At 43.0% G+C, this 21,894-nt stretch overlaps 1 protein-coding gene across 2 annotated transcripts in view; it reads left to right on the forward strand.

The window, feature by feature from the left end:
* The window catches only part of AP1AR (adaptor related protein complex 1 associated regulatory protein), a 75,682-nt gene extending 54,100 nt beyond the window's left edge, over window positions 1-21,582 (forward strand). Inside the window, exons 6-10 of one of the 2 annotated variants that reach the window (XM_056564779.1) lie at window positions 13,405-13,503; window positions 14,383-14,438; window positions 15,184-15,254; window positions 18,261-18,389; window positions 19,780-21,582. In XM_056564779.1, coding sequence (XP_056420754.1) covers window positions 13,405-13,503; window positions 14,383-14,438; window positions 15,184-15,254; window positions 18,261-18,389; window positions 19,780-20,015 — 591 coding nt within the window. In that variant the 3' untranslated portion in view covers window positions 20,016-21,582. The remainder of the gene's footprint in view (window positions 1-13,404; window positions 13,504-14,382; window positions 14,439-15,183; window positions 15,255-18,260; window positions 18,390-19,779) is intronic. The other variant, XM_056564790.1, reaches the window with a different exon arrangement.
* Window positions 21,583-21,894: the final 312 nt, after the last annotated feature.

Below are 21,894 nucleotides of genomic sequence, written 5' to 3' on the forward strand. Positions count from 1 at the left end.
ACCCTGATGGCTACTGGTAACACTCCTCTGTCTCTGTTCCTTGCGGAAGTGGGCTGGTTGGATGTATTCAGGGCACGCTATCCCCAGATTAGGCAGTATTCATTCCACACTCTAGGTAGGAATGCGCTGTCTAGAATCGACCTTGCATGTGGCAATCCACTCCTGCTTTCACAGGTTTCAGCGGTTTCTTATGAAATGCGTGCTAATTCTGAACAATTCTGCTGGATGTTTCCTTGGTCGGTTCTGGTACACCACGTAGATGGAAAATCCAGCCTTTTTGGTTAGATCAGATCGGTCCTAATGATCGGATCCCGGATCAGCTTCAGGTCTTCCTCCAGGCAAACTTACCTGGGGGTTTCCCTGCGCTGGTCTGGGAGACGCTGAAAGCATATCTTAGGGGTTGCTTACGCTCTGCAGTTTCTTTTATAAAGAGATCTACATCTAGGAGGGAGGAGGAGCTGGCTAGAAGCTGTTCGGACTTGGAGGCCCACTATGTGGAGGACCCATCTAAGGTGAATAAGGTTGCCTGGCTGCGTGAGGGACGGCAATATATGCTACACCTCCACGAAAAGGCCAATAGAAAGTTGTTCTTCACTAAACAGTTCTACTTTGAGCATGGCAATTAATCTAGTAAGCTATTAGCTCATGTTGTTGGGCAGAACTCTGCTGCTCCACCCATTCTTAAACTTAGAGCCTCAGATGGGTCTTTACTGCTAGAGGAGATGGGTCTTTACTGACAGAGGAGATGGCGCTGTGTTTCTCCACCTTTTACTCTAACCTTTATTCTTCACAGGTGCAATATGAGAAACCTAAGTTGGCCTCCTACCTGGACGGCATTGATTTCCCCGCCCTGTCCGCTTTAGATAGAGATATGTTAGATGCTCCCCTTACTCTCGAGGAGCTACATGATTCAGTGGCTGACATGTCCAGAGAGAAAACCCCAGGCCCCGATGGCCTTCCTTTGGAGGTCTACCTAAAGTATTCTGATGTACTCCTTCCCCCTCTCCTTGCTATGCTCGAGAGGGCTTTTGGAGAAGGGACCTTGCCGGATTCACTGTATGAGGCGACCATAGTCGTCCTCCTAAAGTCTGACAAGGATCCTCTGGAGTGTGGCTCTTACCGGCCTATCTCCCTGTTAAATTTAGACTACAAAATTCTCACTAAGGTCTTGGCTAATCGATTAAACCGTGTTATATTGTCCATAATACGTCCTGATCAGTCCGGCTTTATGCCAGGCAAGTCCACCTCGCATAATATCAGATATGTCCAGATGGCCGTCCTGGTGGGGAGTGCTTTGGGGGGTGATTGGGCCTTGGCATCTCTAGATGCCGCCAAGGCATTTGATTCAGGGGAGTGGGGCTATCTATTGGCTGTACTGAGTAAGTTTGGTTTTGGTCCCAATTTTTGAAGGTGGGTCTCTCTCCTCTACAGATGCTCGAGGGCCCGGGTCCTTGTGAATGGTTTTTGCTCTCTCCCATTTACCTTGGGCCGAGGTACGCGTCAGGGGTGCCCTCTGTCTCTGCTTCTGTTCGCGGTGGCGGTGGAGCCCTTGCTTTGCGTATTCGGCAGGATCCTGGTTTCCGCGGCATGTCTGTGGGGGGTAGAGAGGAACGTATTGGCTTGTACGCCGATGATATGATACTCTTTTTCTCTCTGATCCGGGGCTCTATGATTCCCTATGCTATTGAAATGATGGATAGATTTGGGTATTTTTCCGGTCTTTTTATAAACTGGACTAAGTCCATGGTGATGCCGCTTCTACATGGGAACTGGCCCCCAATTATGTGTGGCTTACCGGTGGTTACTGTTTTCAAGTACTTGGGGGTATATGTTAATAGGGACCCACAGCTTGTCCTCACTGCCAACGTTCTCTCCCTCCTTCCATATGTTAAGTCTAAATTTCGGGTTTGGTCTACACTACCACTGTCAGTAACCGGCCGTATTAACCTGTGTCTATACGCATTGGAACACTCCTCTGTGCCTGTCCCCAAATCCTTTTTTGATACCATTCCCTTTTGTCTCCCTTTATATGGGGTCCTAACAGACCCAAAATTCGCCTCACTACCTTGTAGCGTCCAAAACTGGAGGCGGGCCTGTCTCTCCCAGACTTTTATTTATATTATCTAGCAGGCCAATTGCGATACATCAGATATTGGGTTGTTGATAATGATAGACCGGATGCAGAATAAGCCCTGGATAGGTTTGTCCCAAGCCCTGGATAGGTTTGTCCCAAGCCCTGGATAGGTTTGTCCCAAGCCCTGGATAGGTTTGTCCCATCCCGTGCATACTTACCCCTCCATAAACTGTCAATAAAGGTTTGGCGGGCAGCCAAGGCTACATACGGTTATACAGGCATACCATTGGATATGCCCTTGTGGAATAATCCTCACTTTACGTATGTCACTGATCCGGCCTTCTGGCGGGCTGTGGGGATATGCAACCTAGAACATGTGTATTGGGATAATGTTTTGTGTTCCTTTGACCAACTGCACTCCACCTATGACTTACCTAGACACTTTTTTTTTTTTTTAGATACCTACAGCTACGCCATGCCCTAAGTGCTCAGTTTCCGTCAGGGAGTCCACCTATCTCGGCCATTCCGCTGATAGGCATATTGAAATCTCAGGGACCTAGGGGGCTGGTGTCCATCCTCTATACGCATCTCATTCAGGCCAAGATCTCTCGATCCCAACTAACGGCTATCCGACATTGGGAATCCCACATTTCTAATTTAACTAAGGATAACTGGGAAGAGATTTTTTCCTCACATATGCTGGTATCCCCGGCTGCCAATAATAAATTGATCCAACTAAATATTATTCACTATAGCTATATTACCCCTCTTAGACTTTATAGGATGGGTCGTTCTGACTCTGATGCTTGTCACCGATGTGATGCTGTTAGGGCCGATTTTTGGCATCTGATTTTGGCCTGTCCCAGAATTGCATCCTTTTGGCATGGGGTTCTCCAACTTCTTGCTAATCTGGTGCAACCTGCGCTGCCGGCTGACCCCTTGATTTGTTTGTTTGGCGTCTTGGATGAGGAGGTGTGGACGCATTATGTCCGCACCCTTTTACGGGAAACTCCATTCCTGGCTAGGAAAGCCATAGCTCTTAAGTGGATGGACCCCTGCTCCCCTACTTTATCCCAGTGGAAGGCCCTTGTTAATGCTACGATACCCTTCTCTCACGTGGTGTATAAGAACAGGAAATGTCCAAGCAAATTCCTTTCGGTGTGGGGTGTGTGGTGCTCCTCCCCTTTAACTCAGTGTTCGTACTCCTTGTCTTCTCAACGGACTCTGTAACCGTTTTATACTGGTGCCGTTACGTTATTCCATTATCCCATGTCCTTTTCTGCTTGTGGTGTCTGTTTTGTGTTTCTGATTGGATGTTAGTCTGTCTGTCTTTTGTGGTTTGTTTGGATGTATGGGTTCCCTTCCAGCTGTACCTACGCCAGTTGCTTTGACGCTACCTGATACTATCTCTCTAGTTTGGATTTTGTCACCGATTCCTTCTCCTTGTACAGTATGTAAAGGCCATTGTAAGTTAAGGGACCACTCTATCCCTGAGCTGGATCGCGTCCTCTTTTTCCCTCCCATCCTTATCCCTGCTTTATTGAAAGGCAGCCAGAACCCAAGCCCTGACAGTCAATCATGCAGGGACAGGGAGGAGGAGCGAGGTGGTGTTCCAGCCCTCAGGGACTTGTGAACTCCTCTTTGAGTCTTGGCAACTGAGAATAAAAGCAGTTTTCTATGGTATGAAATCATAGACAGATATATGAAAAGAACCACGTGCCTCCTTGTTCTAACAACTATCTAACAGCGTCAGATATGACATCTAAAGAAATCTCTGCCACATACGACATGGAATTTGTGCTTAAATCTCCCTGTGGTGTCAATTTTTAATTCACAGAATATCAGTGGAAGAAATTACCCCTACTAGCATCCTTTTTTAAGTCCTATATCATCCTGACCCTCAGTCAGGTAGCTAACATGAACTTTATGATCCCCACACAGGCACCAATGATGTAATGTTTGTTAGGTATTTGTACTTGACTGAAAGCTTAAGACATGAACATTAAGGTAATTTTACAAAGATAAATCCAACAAGAAACATATTGTAGCATAAAACATATTCTACTACCAGTCTTACAGCAAAGGGATGTATGGCCATTTGGTGTTGACTAGATATGCCTACACGATTACCACAGCAAGAGGAGGGTTGGAGCTGTCAGAGGCATTTGAATGGAACATGGCTACTGGGGATTTGTATACCTAAAAGGAGATCTGGGGGAGTCTGGCAAACATATCAAATACTATGGAGGAAATAATGCTCAGGTTCACAATCAGAACTACAGCAATATGAATTGACAGCTGAGAAATAAATAAATGTCTTATTTTTTACACGGTTTAAAGGGGTACTCCGACCTTAATACATATTATCCCCTATCCAAAGTATCGGGGATAAGATGTATCATCGCAGGGGTCCCGCCGCTGGGGACCCCCACAATCTGTCATTGTGCTGCTGACAGCAGCGCAGGAGGCTCAGAGTGTGAAGCGTGTAGACCATGGGGGCGGAATTGTGACGTCATGATACTCCAGCCCCGTGGTCTACACGCTTCACACTCGGAGCCTCCAGCGCTGTGGAGAGCTCATAAAGGTGGGTGCAGAATGACAGATTGCGGGGGTCCCCAGCGGCGGGACCCCCACAATCATACATCTTATCCGCTATCCTTTGGATAGGGGATAAGATGTATTAGGGCTGGAGTACCCCTTTAAAGAGAATCTGTCAGCTCTAGATTATGCTCAGAGCTCAACTGTTAAGGAGGCCATCCACAGTCCCTGCCTTTACTGAGCCCTGTATATCAATCGTGCAGGACATGAGTCGGCAAGGGAGGAGGAAGCAGCAAACACACCTTCTTTGGCACTTGAGCTCTGAACATTATCTGGAGCTGACAGATTGCTTTTAATATACAGTTTACAGCAACTTTTTACATGTCATGCAGGCATGTCAAAAATTTAGACTATTAAGGGTCTTAGTGTAGAGACAACACTGATGGCTAGGTACAGCCAGATGAAGTATGCGGCATTGAATTTTACTCTCTGCTTGGAGCTCATTGCAGGAGACCATGCTTTATTATAGTCTATAGAAGCTGGTACTTGCAACATGACTAATTGTGTGCTACTGTGTGCTTCATCTGACTATATCTAACAATCGTGGGGGTCTCAGCACTGAGACCATGGCAGATCAAAAACTTTAACATATCTGCATATCATGTCAAGTTTCATTTTTTTTTTTTTTTATGATGTTTTAAGTGCAAAAATGTTAAGTACAATTATCAAAACTGTATTTTTGTTCTCATCATGAGAACAGGACATCTCATATAAATTGTTTTCCTATCCCAGAAAATGATGGCATATTATCTGGAAGATGAATGGGAGCTTGAATGCGGCTGTGCTATAGTTTCCATTGGGTCGCCTGGTGCCCCACTGTGCAAGAAAAACTATGATGGTGTCCCAGTGCTAAACTGGCCCTGCATCTCCTTCATTTCTAGAATTGTGCAGGTCCAGGTAGTTGGACCCCTACTGATCAGAAAGTGGCAGCATATCCTAGTGATATTCCTTCTGTGATGGAAAAATCCATATAAGTAGTCTGATTCTAAATATAGTAGAGGGCTTCAACTGAATTAGGGTATGTCTTTACAGGGCAGGTTTTGGCTGAAAAGCCATGGTTGTCTCTGCAGCATGTACATATATTTGTACATACTACATTCGTATGTATGGTTGCAGATATGTTGCAGAATCTATGCACCGGAAAAATAAGATATGTTCATCCTAATAATTATGGCATACTTCAAATAAATAAATTGTGCATCAAATTCACCCTTAGTTTTGAGAAAAATAGACAAATAAATGAAAATTGGGAAGTGGACCGATAGTATTTTTTTGTTTTTAATATTCTAAAATGTTTATTTTTATTTCCATATATAAATACATACATTTATTGACAAAAAAATGACATATCAACCCCAATCCTCCTCCCCCCATTACCCAGCTGGGTTATCTTCTCCCATTTACTCCATTCATTTACAATCTTAGGGCCAACTTTCTTCCCTCTATAGTAAATAGATCCTTATCTTCTACTGCATTTAGCCACTCCTTTTGTGATGGACCCTCTGGGGCAAACCATCTTCTCAATATTAATGTTCTTGCAATCCCAAAAACTATTAATATAACATAATTCCTAACTCCCTCCACTAATCCTATACCTGGGATAGCTGATTTTACATCAAAACTTATTTTTGTTCTAAGTTTTCTCTTGGCTATTTATATCTTGACCCAAAACTTATTGATCATGGGGCATCCCCAGGCCATATGGATCAGATCTGCTTCTTCTGTCTGGAATTTAGGGCAGTTTGAATCTGATCTTTTCCCTATATTATACAAGAACCTAGGTGTATATGGGATCCTGTGAGCAATTTTTATCATTGAGATTTTGTGATTCATATTAAGAGAAGAGCGCGAAGAATTTTTAAACGCCTCCCCCCATTCATCTACTTCTATCTGTCCGACGACCTGAGACCATTTTGTCTACTTTTTGGCCCAATTCTGTCCAGAGAGGCCTTTATCAGACCTTTATATACCTTTCCCCAAACTTTAGTTGATGTAATCTGTAAACTGAATATATAGTCCATTAACTCATGTCTGCATACCGTATTTCCCATCTGGGATTTTGTTTATCTTTCTCAAAAGCACTCCTCACTTGTGTATGTAGGAAACTACTACTCTGTTTAATATTATATTCCATACTAAGTGCATTCCACTCTTTTATCTACTACTAAATTATTCACTCTAGTGATACCATTTTTTCCCCAATTAACGTACTCTTTTAATTTCATAAATTCTGGCAAATATCCATTATCCCATACCAAAGTATAGTGTAAACTCCCTTTTATTCTCAATAAGCAGTGAATCGCCATACTCTATTTTAGGGATCGACCGATTATCGGTTTGGCCGATATTATCGGCCGATAATCGCGATTTTGGACATTATCGGTATCATCAATTACCTTGCCGATAATGCCCCGCCCATCGCCGCCGCTTATATATTAAATCATTTTCTTTCCCCATAAATTCAGTTTTTGTGGCTATAAAATACAGTTGTAAACTTGGTATTCCTAGACCTCCTTTTTCCATAGGTGGGCTCAGAAATCTGTACTTCATACGTGTATGTTTCCTATCCCATAATAAACTATCAATATCACCCTGCATTCTTTTAAAGTATTGTTCCCCCAACCATATTAATGCTGCCCTCAACACATGCAAAACCATAGGGAAAATAATAATCTTTATCAAAAGAATTATTTCTGCCATATTCATAGACAGTTTTTCCCATATCTGTATTTTGGCCCTTCCTTTGTGGCTCAATGGACTAATATTCAGTTGAGCATAATCCTCTATATTCTTGGATATTCTAATCCCTAAATATTCGAGGGACTCATTTTCCTGGATAACATGTACCTCTTCTGGCATCCCCTGTCTCTCAACTGTACATCAGTAATCCCAATTTCCTCCAGTTTATCTGGAAGCCAGACTATCTCCCATATTCCATTATTTAAGCAATTTTCTTCACCGGGTCTGAATTGAATAGCACCACATCGTCTGCGTATAGCATAATTTTCTCATTTCTTCCATTGATACCGAAACCCCTCAAATAACTCTGTGCCAGGGGTCCGATTTCGGCTTTGAAATTGCAGGCAGAAATTCCGCTTGCTAAAATGTACCGTATAGTGAATGGGTTTCCGTTCACAAATTCACACTTCGGAATTTGTGAAGGGGAATTTGTGAATGGAAAATCTGCTTGGAAATCTCCACCTGAAGAATGGCGTTGCTCATTCTTCAGGCGGAAATATTCACGGAACACATTGCAGTCTATTGAAGACTGCAATTGTCCGCACGGTCCTAGCGCCTAGCTGGCCGCACTCGGAATCTCTGGGCTAGATTCACACTGCGGAATCTCCGCCCAGAGATTCCGCAGGGTGATCCTAGCCTAATGTGCATCAAGAAACAGGATGGAGCAGGGGTTCCCGTCCTCAGGCATCTTCATGTTTAAAAACATCTGTATAATGTTGTTATAGATATTTCTTCCAGGTACAAATCCCTTTTTTTCCTTTATTTATTTTCTTTCTATAAGTTGTTTAATTACCTGCTGTAATTGCCTAGCCCAGATTTTCACAAATATTTTTTGATCCGTATTTAGAAGCGATATGGGTCTAAAAGCATCAATGTCCCAATTATCCTTCTCTTTTTTAGGTATTAAAATAATAATGGCTTCCACCATTGTTGGGGACAATTCTGCTCTACCCAAGGATTCATTAATTACCTCAAGAAGATATGATAAAAGGGGATCACTGAATTTTTTATAAATGTCGATTACCAGACCATCTTACCCCAGGGCAGAGCTATGAGGAAGGATTTCAGAGCCATTTCTATTTCTTCTAGGCTGATATTTTTCCCCAAATCCATTCTCTCTTCCACGTTAATTCTGCGGAGGTTTATCCCCCCCTGGACAGTCAGCGAGATGTGATGTCCCAGATGTGCTCAATCGGATTCAGGTCTAGGGAACGAGCAGGCCAGTCCATAGCATCAATGCCTTCCTCTGAGGTCTAGCATTGTCTTGCATTAGGAGGAACCCAGGGGCAACTGCACCAGCATATGGTCTCACAAGGGGTCTGATGATATCATCTCTGTACCTAATGTCAGTCAGGCTACCTCTGGCAAGCACATGGAGAGCTGTGCAGCCCTCCAAAGAAATGCCACCCCACACCATTACTGACCCACCCCAAACCGGTCATGCTGGAGAATGTTGCAGGCAGCAGAACGTTCTCCACGGCATCTCCAGACTCTGTCACTTCTGTCCCATGTGCTCAGTGTGAACCTGCTTTCATATGTGAAGAGCACAGGGCGCCAGTGGCGAATTTGCCAATCTTGGTGTACTCTAGCAAATGCCAAACATCCTGCATGGTTTTGGGCTGTAAGCACAACCCCCACCCGTGGACGTCTGGCCCTCATACCACCCTCATGAAGTCTGTTTCTGACCGTTTGAGTGGACACATGCACATTTGTGGCCTGCTGGAGGTCATTTTGCAGGTCTCTGGCAATGCTCCCCCTGCTCCTCCTTGCACAAAGGCGGAGGTAGCGGTCCTACTGCTGGGTTGTTGCCCTCCTACGGCCTCCTCCACACCTGATGTATGGACCTGTCTCCTGGTAGTGCCTCGATGCTCTGGACACTACACTGACAGACAGAGCAAATCTTCTTGCCACAGCTCACATTGATGTGCCATCCTGGATGAGCTGCACTACCTGAGCCACTAGTGTGAGTTGTAGACTCCGTCTCATGCTACCACAAGAGTGAAAGCACCACCAGCATTCAAAAGTGACCAAAACATCAGCCAGGAAGCATAGGAACCGAGAAGTGGTCTGTGGTCACCACCTGCAGAACCACTCCTTTATTGGGGGTCTCTTGCTAATTGCTTATAATTTCCACCTGTTGTCTGTTCCATTTGCACAACAGCATGTGAAATTGATTGCCAATCAGTGTTGCTTCCTGAGTGGACAGTGTGATTTCACAGAAGTGTGATTGACTTGGAGTTACATTGTGGTGTTGAAGTGTTCCCTTTATATTTTTGAACAGTGTATAAATGCAAAAAACAGGCCGAGCATATAGGACCCCTGAATACTGATAACGGGGAGGAAGTCACTGGGGATCAAGAAAGACAAGGCTACTGAATAGGTTCTTTAGTTCTTTATATACGAAAGGAAGAGGGAGGAGCTGACGCAGGTTGGGCCATTGAGGGTAACACATCATGTAATGTACTGAACTGGCTTAATGTAGATATGGTCCAAGGTAAATTAAATAAAGTAAATGTAAGCAAAGCTCCAGGACCAAATGGATTGCACCCGAGAGTTCTTAGAGAGCCAAGTGCAATAATTTCTGTAAATTTTTTCATAATACTTAGAGATTCTCTGATGTCTGGTATTGTGCCGAGGGACTGATGCACGACTAATGTGGTACCATTCTTTAAAAAGGGCTCTAGGTCTTCCCCAGGTAATTATAGACCAGAAAGCTTAAAGGGGTATTCCGCCCCTAGACATCTTATCCCCTATCCAAAGGATAGGGGATAAGATGTCAGATCGCCGCGGTCCCGCTGCTGGGGACCCCTGGGATCCCCGCTGCGGCACCGCGCTATCATTACAGCACAGAGCGAGTTCGCTCTGCACGTAATGACGGGCGATACAGGGGCCGGAGCATCGTTACGTCACGGCTCCGCCCCTTGTGATGTCACGGCCCGCCCCTTTCAATACAAGTCTATGGGAGGGGGCGTGGCGGTCGTCACGCCCCCTCCCATAGACTTGCATTAAGGGGACGGGCCGTGATGTCACGAGGGGTGGAGCCATGACTTCACGCTGCTCCGTCCCCCGTATCGCCCGTCATTACGCACAGAGCGAACTCGCTCTGTGCTGTAATGATAGCGCGATGCCGCAGCGGGGGTCCCCAGCAGCGGGACCACGGCGATCTGACATCTTATCCCCTATCCTTTGGATAGGGGATAAGATGTCTAGGGGCGGAATACCCCTTTAACGTGCATTGTGGGTAAATTGTTTGAAGGACTTATAAGGGATTACATACAGGAATACATAGGGGATAATAGTATTATAAGTGATAGCCAACATGGGTTTACTAAGGATAGAAGTTTTTAAACCAACCTAATTTGTTTTTATGAAGATGTGAGTAGAAGCCTTGACAGAGGGATGGCTGTGGATATAGTGTGTTTGGATTTTGCAAAGGCATTTGACACTGTTCCTCATAGACTTATGATATGTAAATTTAAGGTTTTTAGGTTTCTTAATTCTGTTTTGTAACTGGATGGAAAACCGGCTTAAGGACTGTACCCAGAGAGTGGTGGTCAATTATTCATATTCTGATTGGTCCCTGATTGTTAATGGGTACCCCAGTGTTGAGTTTTGGGCCCACTTTTGTTTTACTTATTTATGAATGATGTAGAAGATGGGATTAACAGCTCTGTTTCTGTCTTTGCAGATGACACCAAGCTTTGTAGCACCATATAGGGCCTAATTAAGAGTGTTGGGTTTTTACTAGTGTTAAATGTTGTTTCCGACTTGCAGGATTCAACTATATTTACTATGGGGATTCACAGATTAACAAGTCGGGGAAAATTTTCTGACCACCTATTTCTAGGTGGAAATTTCCATCCATTCACAGCATTCTCTTTGACTTCAATGGTAAATAGGTTGGGTTGTGAAACCAAGCCCCTTTTTGGTCCGGCCACCCCCCTTTTGTAGAAGACCACACCCCTTTTTCGGCTTTTCACAATACAATGTCGAGTTAGGTGGATTTTTCTGGTGCACACTGTCACACACTGTCTAAGACAGTCTCAGACACTATGCGCCAAAATAACTTGTAAAAGCCCGACAAAAACTAGCGGATTTTAGGTTACTAAATGAGGGCCATAGTCTATGGATGATGTGCATAAGTTACAAGATGACACACTGAGTGTCTGGGCATTCACTTGGGAAATTAGGTTCAATGTGGATAAATGTAAATTTATCCATCTGGGTACTAATAACCTATGTTATCCTATGTCTTGGGGGAGGGGGCTTAAACTGGCAGAGTCAATGGTAAAGAAGGATCTGGGTGTACTTGTAGATCATAGACTACAGAATAGCATGCAATGTCAGGCTGCTGCTTCTAAGGCCAGCAGGATATTGTGGTGTATCAAACCAGGCATAGACTCATGGGACAGGGACATAATACTACTGCGTTATAAAGTATTGTTACGGCCTCACCTGGAATATGCTGTTCAGTTTTGGGCATCAGTTTATAAAAGGGACGTTATAGACCTAAGTGGAAGTCTCCATATTGTGCCCAGGTAGCCATTTGCCCTCCTTGGTGTCATGTGTTAGTGTTACAAGGTCTCAGATGTGAATGGGGAGTAGATATTTTTTACATTTGGTTTTATCTCCCTCTCTAAGGCTGCATTCACATCATGATTGCAGCCTACGGCGGCCGGATCGGTCTGGGGGATGGGGAGACCAGGCGCTCCTGTACCCCAGCCAGACCCAGACCCCTTCTTATTCATTTGAATGAGCCGACCGGATTCAAACAGTGACTCCTGTTGGCTCATTTTTCCCCCGTATCCAGTTTTGTGACCGGACCTAAAACCGTAGTATATTACGATTTTAGGTCTGGTCACAAAACCAGATACGGGGGGAAAATGAGCCAACTGGAGTCACTGTTTGAATCCGGTCGGCTCATTCAAATGAATAAGAGTGGGGCCGGGTCCCGTAGAGTGAAATCGTAGTGTGAACCCACCCGAATACTGGTTACTGGAAGTTCAACATTGCACCTCATGGCTGATAACTCTTGAGGACCTGAAAAGCACTACGGGGGGAGATGTATCAAAACCTGTCCTGAGGAAAGGTTGCCGAGTTGATCTTAATACTTTCAGCTCAGTTTGGACATTTTCATCTAGGGATGTACTCATGTTTGTTGCCAAGGTTTAGACATTAATAGCTGTGTTATTTTAGGAGGACAGATCATTAAACACTGTTAGGCTGGGTTCACACTAAGTTTTGTCCCATACGGGAGCGCATACGGCAGGGGGGAGCTAAAATCTCGCGCTCCCGTATGTCACCGTATGCGCTCCCGTATGTCATTCTTTTCAATGAGCCGACCGGAGTGAAACGTTCGGTCCGGTCGGCTCATTTTTGCGCCGAATGCGCTTTTACAACCGGACCTAAAACCGTGGTTGACCACAGTTTTAGGTCCGGTTGTAAAAGCGCATACGGCGCAAAAATGAGCCGACCGGACCGAACGTTTCACTCCGGTCGGCTCATTGAAATGAATGGCATACGGGAGCGCATACGGTGACATACGGGAGCGCGAGATTTTAGCTCCCCCCTGCCGTATGCGCTCCCGTATGGGACAAAACGTAGTGTGAACCCAGCCTTATACAGGCTGTGCACCCACTACTTTACATTGTAGCAGAGTGTTATTTCTCTAGTGTTGTCACATGAAAAGATATAATAAAATATTGATAAAGATGTGAGGGGTGGACCCACTTATGTGAGATACTGTAAAACAACATTATGACAACAATACTATAATGGTACTGCATTTTAGCTTGAGATCTAATGCTAATAAAAAAGTGGAGCTTTACATACAGCGATTTTTATTTTGTATTGATGTGTTTTCAGATGTAAGTAGAATCTTTTACATTTTATGTTTGCATGTATTTTATTTTCTCCTATGTTCTGTTTCTATAGACAGGGCAGCTAGACAGGTTCTGATTTTTGTTAACCCTTATTATTTTGTTCATATGCAGTTAGCCTTACAGGAGAAGAAGTTAAGACTAGAAGAAGAGGCTATATATGCCGCACAGCGTGAAGCTGCCAGGGCAGCCAAGCAGAAAAAGATTTTGGAGGTGAGGGGATGTGAACCCCAATATTACAGCTTATGTTATCTCTACCACTATTTAATTGTTTAGCCGCCTGGTACTTGGAACACAAGCGTGTGTGACTCAATGGCCAAACTGGAATGCATTGGTCGCCTGGGATATTGAGTAATTAGAAAGCGTACATAACCCTCACAACTTCTTGGAAAATGTTTGGCCTTTGGAGAGCCTTTTCTGAAAACACCATTAAACCTGTATGTCATGTCGAGGTGGTCATGTGATGATCGTGACTTACAGTACATTCAGACCTTCATAATTTTCCAAATTTATTAAAAGGCTCTCTCTGAACTGGTCTGAAGTCAGAAAATGAAATCTATACTTGCTATGAGAACATAGTGACATTTTATGGTGTTACTAAAGGTATGATCATGTGACAAGGGGGTATGCTGCAGATGTTAACAGTGTAGCCTTTAACACTTTGGACTGCATTTTGGTAGGTGTTTCCAAGCTATATACTATAAATGTATTTCAAATGCACACTCAAAAAATATATATGAACGTTTGAACTATGATGCATTTTCTTATTAAAAACACTGTGTGTCCATTGTTCATGGTTTTTCTGTGTATGCATAAAAAATGTGTGAGCATAGCCTACTATTTCAGTGTATAGCTCGCACAGTTACCCAGCTGACAGGGATTTTCATAGGATGAAGGCCAGCGATTTGTTCATATCTGTGTGTTGGCATATGTTCATGGATGAGGGTAGTAGTTTTGATATCTCCTAAAATAAATCTTAGTAAATCTTGAACAGACCAAAAGCAAAACAGTGTATCACAAAACATACAAGGCTCCACTGTTTTCAGCAGACTGACTTCACAGCATTTGTTACAATATCATTTTCTCTTTTAGCAACACCGATTACAGTGGATTAAGAACAAAGCACAAGCTGCTAAAAATGGAGAAAGGTAATTTTCTACAGTCAGTTATCTTGGCACTTGTAGTCTCTTCATATACCCGCAGTAGCTGTTTCTTGCTGTCATTAGATTACTTGATACCTGGGTGTGTCTTGTAGGTGCTAACTCTGCAGTACATGGCTTCTTATCACCTGTATATTGAAAAGTGTGCATAATATATAGTTTCAAGTGCGTGTTGTGCTGTCTGTCTTTTGTCCTGCTTATGCACCTTTATATATTTATATGCCTTCTACTATTTAAAATATGTATGCCGAATTTCTGGGACCAGAAGACTATATTTTGTATATTTATACTGTATTATCAGGACATATACTCCCACATAACCCTTTTAATGAGAAGGTTGACGTGAACATTTGACCGGTGAGAGTCTGACCATGGATCACTTGAACATGGACCCTGCCCAAGTCCCAAAACTGCAGAAGAGTGATCTAGCTGCTCATGCGCAGTCTTAAATATAGTGAACAGTAGATACAGGAACAGATGGGTGCACTCATTTGTTTGCTGCTTCTTCAGTTGTGTGGCCAACTCTTCCCTATAGAGTAGAAACATGGGATATAGAATTAAATGTCATGATGGAGTCTGGGGTTGCATTTAAGTCCCCTATAATGAAATACATTGACCATCCCCTATTCTTGCTTATGGAATCTGCACAGTCATAAACAGGTTCATATTCAAATGATACTTGTAATAGTGATTTCCTTTATATACTGATACCTGTACTCTGGTCACTTATCAGCTCGGTAGCAGAAGATTTCGAATCCTACTTACGGAACGTGAGATCCCAATATGAGGCGGTCAGGAGTAGCAGTAAGTACACAGTTTTAATATTTATATATCCATCTGTACATAGTTTGCAGGCTTACAGTGGGGGAATGCATGTGAATAGAAGCAGAAAGATTACATATTCAGAATCGGCATCTTGCACCTATTTAATAATGACTTTAGGGGGGATTTGGAGGTGACAGTCCATTTAAAACTGAACATAGTAAAGATGGGTTTGTCATTTCACACTGCTGTATTTAAAGCCAGTATTATATGTTGACAGTTCCATTGTACTGTTGGATCAGATAACACAAGTTTAATAGGGCCTTATAGTCATAGCCATGTATCAATGAGGACTGTACTCTTACAACCTTCTGCGACTGACTGCTGCTGTGTATTTGTGCTTTATACGTTACAGCCCCAGTCACTGGTGAGAGGGGTAAGGAGAGAGTTCACCTCAGAAATACAGTGGACTCACAGCTATGATTCCGCTGTATTTTTTTCTATTACCAAAATGCACAATATATTTTACTACATACATCACAGTTGCATGTGTCACCCATAGACCGCTGTGGAAACTTTTATATCTAGCAAGAAATGTATACAAATGCATGCCAGGCCGTTGGATACCAATTGATATATGCTTTGGGAGCATTTCCACATGGATACATAGTAAACGCTTTAGGCCAGGCATAGGCAACCTTTGGCACTGCAGATGTTTTGGACTAAATCTCCCATGATGCTCTTATAGCCAAAATGCTGCAAAAGCATCATGGGAAATGAAATGTAATCCAAAACATCAGCAATGCCAAAGGTTGCCTATGCCTGCTTTAGACAGCAGTGTGAGTACAGCCTGAAGGACAATAATAATTGTTGAATGCCCTGACAGTCTTCTACAGTCCAGGGCAAAATAACATGGGCGGAGTTACAAAAACCTCCCTTTCTCAATATTCACTGCAAAAAACATTCATACAAACTTCTCACCAGCCAATATAAATAGATTAAATAACAAATAGCCTGGAAAAAAAAATAACATTATTAGTTTAACCCCTTAAGGACGCAGGACGTAAATGTATGTCCTGGTGTGGTGGTACTTAACGCACCAGGACGTACATTTACGTCCTGTGCATAACCGCGGACATCGGAGCGATGCCCGTGTCATGCGCGGCTGATCCCGGCTGCTGATCGCAGCCAGGGACCCGCCGGCAATGGCCGACGCCCGCGATCTTGCGGGCGTCCGCCATTAACCCCTCAGGTGCCGGGATCAATACAGATCCCGGCATCTGCGGCAGTGCGCGATTTGAATGAATGATCGGATCGCCCGCAGCGCTGCTGCGGGGATCCGATCATTCAGAACACCGCACGGAGGTCCCCTCACCTTCCTCCTTCCGGCGTCTCCTGCTCTGGTCTGAGATCGAGCAGACCAGAGCAGAAGATAGCCGATAACACTGATCTGTTCTATGTCCTATACATAGAACAGATCAGTATTAGCAATCATGGTATTGCTATGAATAGTCCCCTATGGGAACTATTCAAGTGTAAAAAAAAATGTAAAAGTTTAAAAAAAGTGAAAAATCCCCTCCCCCAATAAAAAAGTAAAACGTCCGTTTTTTCCTATTTTACCCCCAAAAAGCGTAAAAAATTTATTTTATAGACATATTTGGTATCGCCGTGTGCGTAAATGTCCGAACTATTAAAATAAAATGTTAATGATCCCGTATAAAAAATCCCAAATTGCTACTTTTTTAATACATTTTATTTAAAAAAAATTATAAAATTATTAAAAGTTTTTTATATGCAAATGTGGTATAAAAAAAAAAGTACAGATCATGGCGCAAAAAATGAGCCCCCATACCGCCGCTTATACGGAAAAATAAAAAAGTTAGAGGTCATCAAAATAAAGGGATTATAAACGTACTAATTTGGCTAAAAAGTTTGTGATTTTTTTTTAAGCGCAACAATAATAGAAAAGTATGTAGACCCTCAGAATAAAGAACACACGTCATTTGTACCGTAAATTGTACGGCGTGAAAACGAAACCTTCCAAAATTAGTAAAATTGCGTTTTTCCCCACAAAAATAGTGTTTTTTGGTTGCGCCATACATTTTATGATATGAGTGATGTCATTACAAAGGACAACTGGTCGCGCAAAAAACAAGCCCTCATACTAGTCTGTGGATGAAAATATAAAAGAGTTATGATTTTTAGAAGGCGAGGAGGAAAAAATGAAAACGTAAAAATAAAATTGTCTGAGTCCTTAAGGCCAAAATGGGCTGAGTCCTTAAGGGGTTAAAAGCATACTGTTCACAACCAGAGGTCACAGCATGTCCGCTGTTCACATGAACCAGTAGTGCTACGTGAAAGCGAGGTTCAATGCGTGTCCGAGGAAAATAAACACTGTCAGCGATCCTACAATGTTGTAGAATCCTTGTTCCAGCCGCACGTAGAAGATCGGGGCTTGAGGATTGGTTGCTAAAAACACGTTGCCATAGTCTGAGGTCACGTGACACTGTCCGGCCAATAGTGGCAGCGATGGGGAGGAGTTCAAAGTTGTAGTATTCACGGCTCAATGGTAACCAGTCACGCATTGCCAGGGGCGGAGTCATGTGACCAGATACAGCCACTAGTGGTGCTCCTAGAGTAAAATATATGAATGAAGCATGTTAGAAGTTTAATGGAACGTGAGTATTACAGAAGGGAAAAATGAAAAATCACACAAGGTGGTTAACAGGTAGGTAATAGATGAAAAAAGGAATATGGACATAGATAATACACTATGCTAAATTATGAAAATGATCGATCAGGGACCAAAACGGAGCTAAAAAAATGCAAGGCAGCACTTTTTCACCCCCGTTTTGGTCCCCGTTCGATCATTTCATAATTTGGTGCTAACAGCAGATGACTTGTACTTTGTTAGAAATCTTTCTCGTAATAAATGTGATGTAAATGTCATCTGTCTTCAGGAAAACTAGAACCTTTCTATAATAAGACAATTTAAATAAGACAATATGCTTCAGTGTAAAATCTCTCACTGCATTTTCTTTCAAATAGGATTATCATCAGATGCAAACCTTTTAACTCCTAACACAGAGAGTAGCTGTGATCTTACAACTAGGACAAAGTCTACAAGTGGAAATGATGACAACACATCCCTTGACCTTGAGTGGGAGGATGAAGAAGGTAAGTAGTGGTCCTACAATCAGGGATTCACCTAGCTATTTATTTCTGCATGGTCAGTTTTATATGAGCAGTTAACGGGGGTCTTCCATCCCCGCTTGTTATCACCTATCCATAGGATGGGCAGTTGCAAGCTGACTGGTGGAAGTCTGTCCAATTGGACCCCACGGCTTCCTAGAACAGGAACATATGTCCCTGGAATGAACAGATCATATTGTAGATGTGAATTAATAACTCATTTTTTGGCATGACCATTTCTCTTGTAGCGAATGTCAAATCTAGAATTATGCTAATTTCTCCAATTTCCCATTTTACTGTCTATATTTTAAATTCTAAAATTCTCACCACAAAGCCTAAAAGTAAGCTTCCTGTTCTGTATAGACCTTTTTCCAGCCGTCGTTTTATCACAAACATGAGTACTACTGTGAAAGTTGACTCCATTAGATATATAATCCAATAGATGTTCACAGCTCAGCCTCCCTGTCAAATGCAAAGTTTACAGCACAAGCCCAGAAACCTTTTCCATTCAGTCATTAAGACAGCTCCTGTCTATTGTTGTCTCTGTCCATGGCATGTCATAAAGGGGACCCATCTCTATTAGGGTGCATTCACACCATGATTTTGTAATGCAGCTGTCGTATCCGGTGGGGAAATGGATTCAGATCCGGCAACAAAACCAGATACAGTTTAAAAATGAGCCGACTGGAATCACTATCTTACTCTGTTCGGCTGGGGGGGGATACGGCAGTGGCCGGTTTCTATATTTCCCCACTGGATCCAGCAGCCGTATTGCAAAATCCTGGTGTGAATGCACCCTTAGACCTGAGAGGAGAGTAGTTTGTCCTCCCTTTCATTTTGAATGATAAAGTTGCGTGTAAGGTGTGGTTGAAGCTTACCCACTGCTACAGTTCATTTCCAGGAGACTGGACTGTGAAAATTGGCATCTGCTGATCTCTGAGGGTGCTTGCATTTGTTACAGGTCTGGCAATTATGGTATTTTTAAGGCTAAATGATCCTAGCTTTCGCTGGGCCTTATATATAGGGCAATGTGAAAGGCCCTTAGGTATTACATTTTGTTGCAGCACCATCACAGGGAAAGTTAACCATTACATAGTACCCATTCACATCAATGATTTGTCTGTGTAATGCAGGACAGGTCCATTACAATAAGATATGTTGTTTGTAGCCACTTTTCAGTCTGGTCAAGAGTCTAACTCCAAATTCCTTAAAGGAAAACGGTCCCCCAGCAGAATGCAGGTGCTGCACGGAGGTCACAGAGGGCTCCCCCGCGATCAGACATCTTATTCCTTATGTTATTTTTCACTACACTACTCCTTTAAAATGAAAGCTACTGTATATGTAATCACCTTGTTTTAATCATTTCATTACCTAGGAATAAACAGGTTTGTCCCAATGAGAGAGCGCTCAAAAACAGAAGAGGACATCCTCCGAGCAGCTTTAAAATCCGGTGTTAAGAAACCTGGAAGCCACACTGCCTCTGATGACTCCAATGGGCTGGAGTGGGAGAATGATTTTGTGAGTGCGGAGATGGACGATAATGGTAACTCAGAATACGCAGGGTTTGTAAACCCAGTGACCGAACCTTCTGCTGGGCAGCAGGACAGGTAGAAAAGACCGAGCACCAAGGAATGTGGCAATAGCCCCTTAATAGAAAGCTTTCTCCTTTTCCTCATGGGTTTTTGAATGTACAGTTTTTTGAGAGCCTTTTTTATTCAACAATTTCAAGTGCAAGTTCAAGTGCAATTTCCATTTGTCTCTTGCAGACGTCTCCTATATTTAAAATAATAGGGTACGTAGTTGGCTTCTTCACACTGGTCCAAGCTCACTTATAAGTCATATGCACTATTTTAGAACATGATACTATGGCAGTTGTTTTGCACTTTGTCTCCAACAGCCATTGACTTGCTGGATACGGATTGTCTTTATTTTCTATGGGTTTTGTTAGCAGCACTTTAACTGTGAATGTGATTGCTTATGTGATAAACCTGAAGATTTATGTAAAGCTGAGCACAAGCTGTATAATAGCAAGTGACTGGATCTTCATGAGTTAATGTGACTTGCCTTATCTCTTGTACATTCCCTTCACAACACTTCAAGACTGAGTGATGTCAGTTAGAAACCCTATTCGGATAGGCCTCTTCACACTGCTGTTTCTCCCCGTCGAGAACGGCCCTTATTCTTATTTTATTTTTTTGTGTGTGTGTGTATGTGACTTTAACGGCTGTTCTCATGACTGGCAACAACGGCTCCCATTTACTATAATGGGGGCTGTCGGGCACCCTTATTTTTTTACGGGACCAGTGGGAGAAAAAGATGGCACATGCAGTAATTTTACTCCCACTCTTACCCCGGGCTCCCCTGCCGGCCGTCACACTACCGTGTGCTACCGGCAGTGTGAAAGAAGCCTTACAGGTGAGCACAGCTAGGACTTCTTGGCTCTAGCAGGACACCAAACTGCAAGATGTTCTCAGAACAGAAGCTATTGGCACTCCTAATATACTGTATCATGTATTAGGAGATGGATGTTCCTGGTAGTCTTCAGCAGGTGGCACAGAAAAATGTATGCATATTATCTGTTTTTGGAGATGTTGCAAACTTGTCTAAAAGAAAGACTCTGTTTTGAGTAACTTCATAAAATAAATCATTTCTCTAGTTTATCTACAGTTTGCCTGTATGGCCTTGATACATCTTTATTAGATGTGTATCTCATGCTTTCATAATTAACACTTACTAGAAGATGATAAACAGAACATTGTCCCCTATGTCACCCACATTCCTTATCAGTAATTCACTTTATGCCATGTAACAAGAGGGCACAGTACAATGAACTTCCTCTGAGCTGAGATTTAATAACCTGGAAAGTGTGATAATCCAGTATTTGTTTCATTTTATTGTGGGCTCCTTTTCAATCTCAAGATTTACCTAATGATCCTTAAATCAGACAGGGTTTACACCATGTTGTTGGCATCCTGTTGAAATGTTTTGTTTTTTCCCGTAAGATTAAGTCCAACTGTTCATTTTTTGCCAGATCAGTTTACCGTATATACTCGAGTATAAGCCGAATTTTTCAGCACGACTTTTCGCGTTGAAAATGCCCCACCTCGGCTTATACTCGAGTGAACTCTCCACCTGTCAATCCCTTCATCAGTGGTCTTCAACCTGCAGACCTCCAGATGTTGCAAAACTACAACTCCCAGCAAGCCCGGACAGTCATCGGCTGTCCGGGCATGCTGGGTGTTGTAGTTTTGAAACCTCTAGAGGTCCGCAGGTTGAAGACCACTGATGAAGTGATTGACTGGCGGTGATGATGACAGGGGTATGGATGATTACAGGGGGGGAATGATGTATTTCCCACCCTAGGCTTATAGTCGAGTCAATAACTTTTCCTGGGTTTTTGGGGTAAAATTAGGGGTCTCGGCTTATACTCGAGTGTATACGGTATATTCATTTTTAAACTATTTTTTGTAAATGGTTCCATCTTTTATAG

Source organism: Hyla sarda, chromosome 1 (assembly GCF_029499605.1).
Source record: "Hyla sarda isolate aHylSar1 chromosome 1, aHylSar1.hap1, whole genome shotgun sequence".
NCBI lineage: Eukaryota > Metazoa > Chordata > Amphibia > Anura > Hylidae > Hyla > Hyla sarda.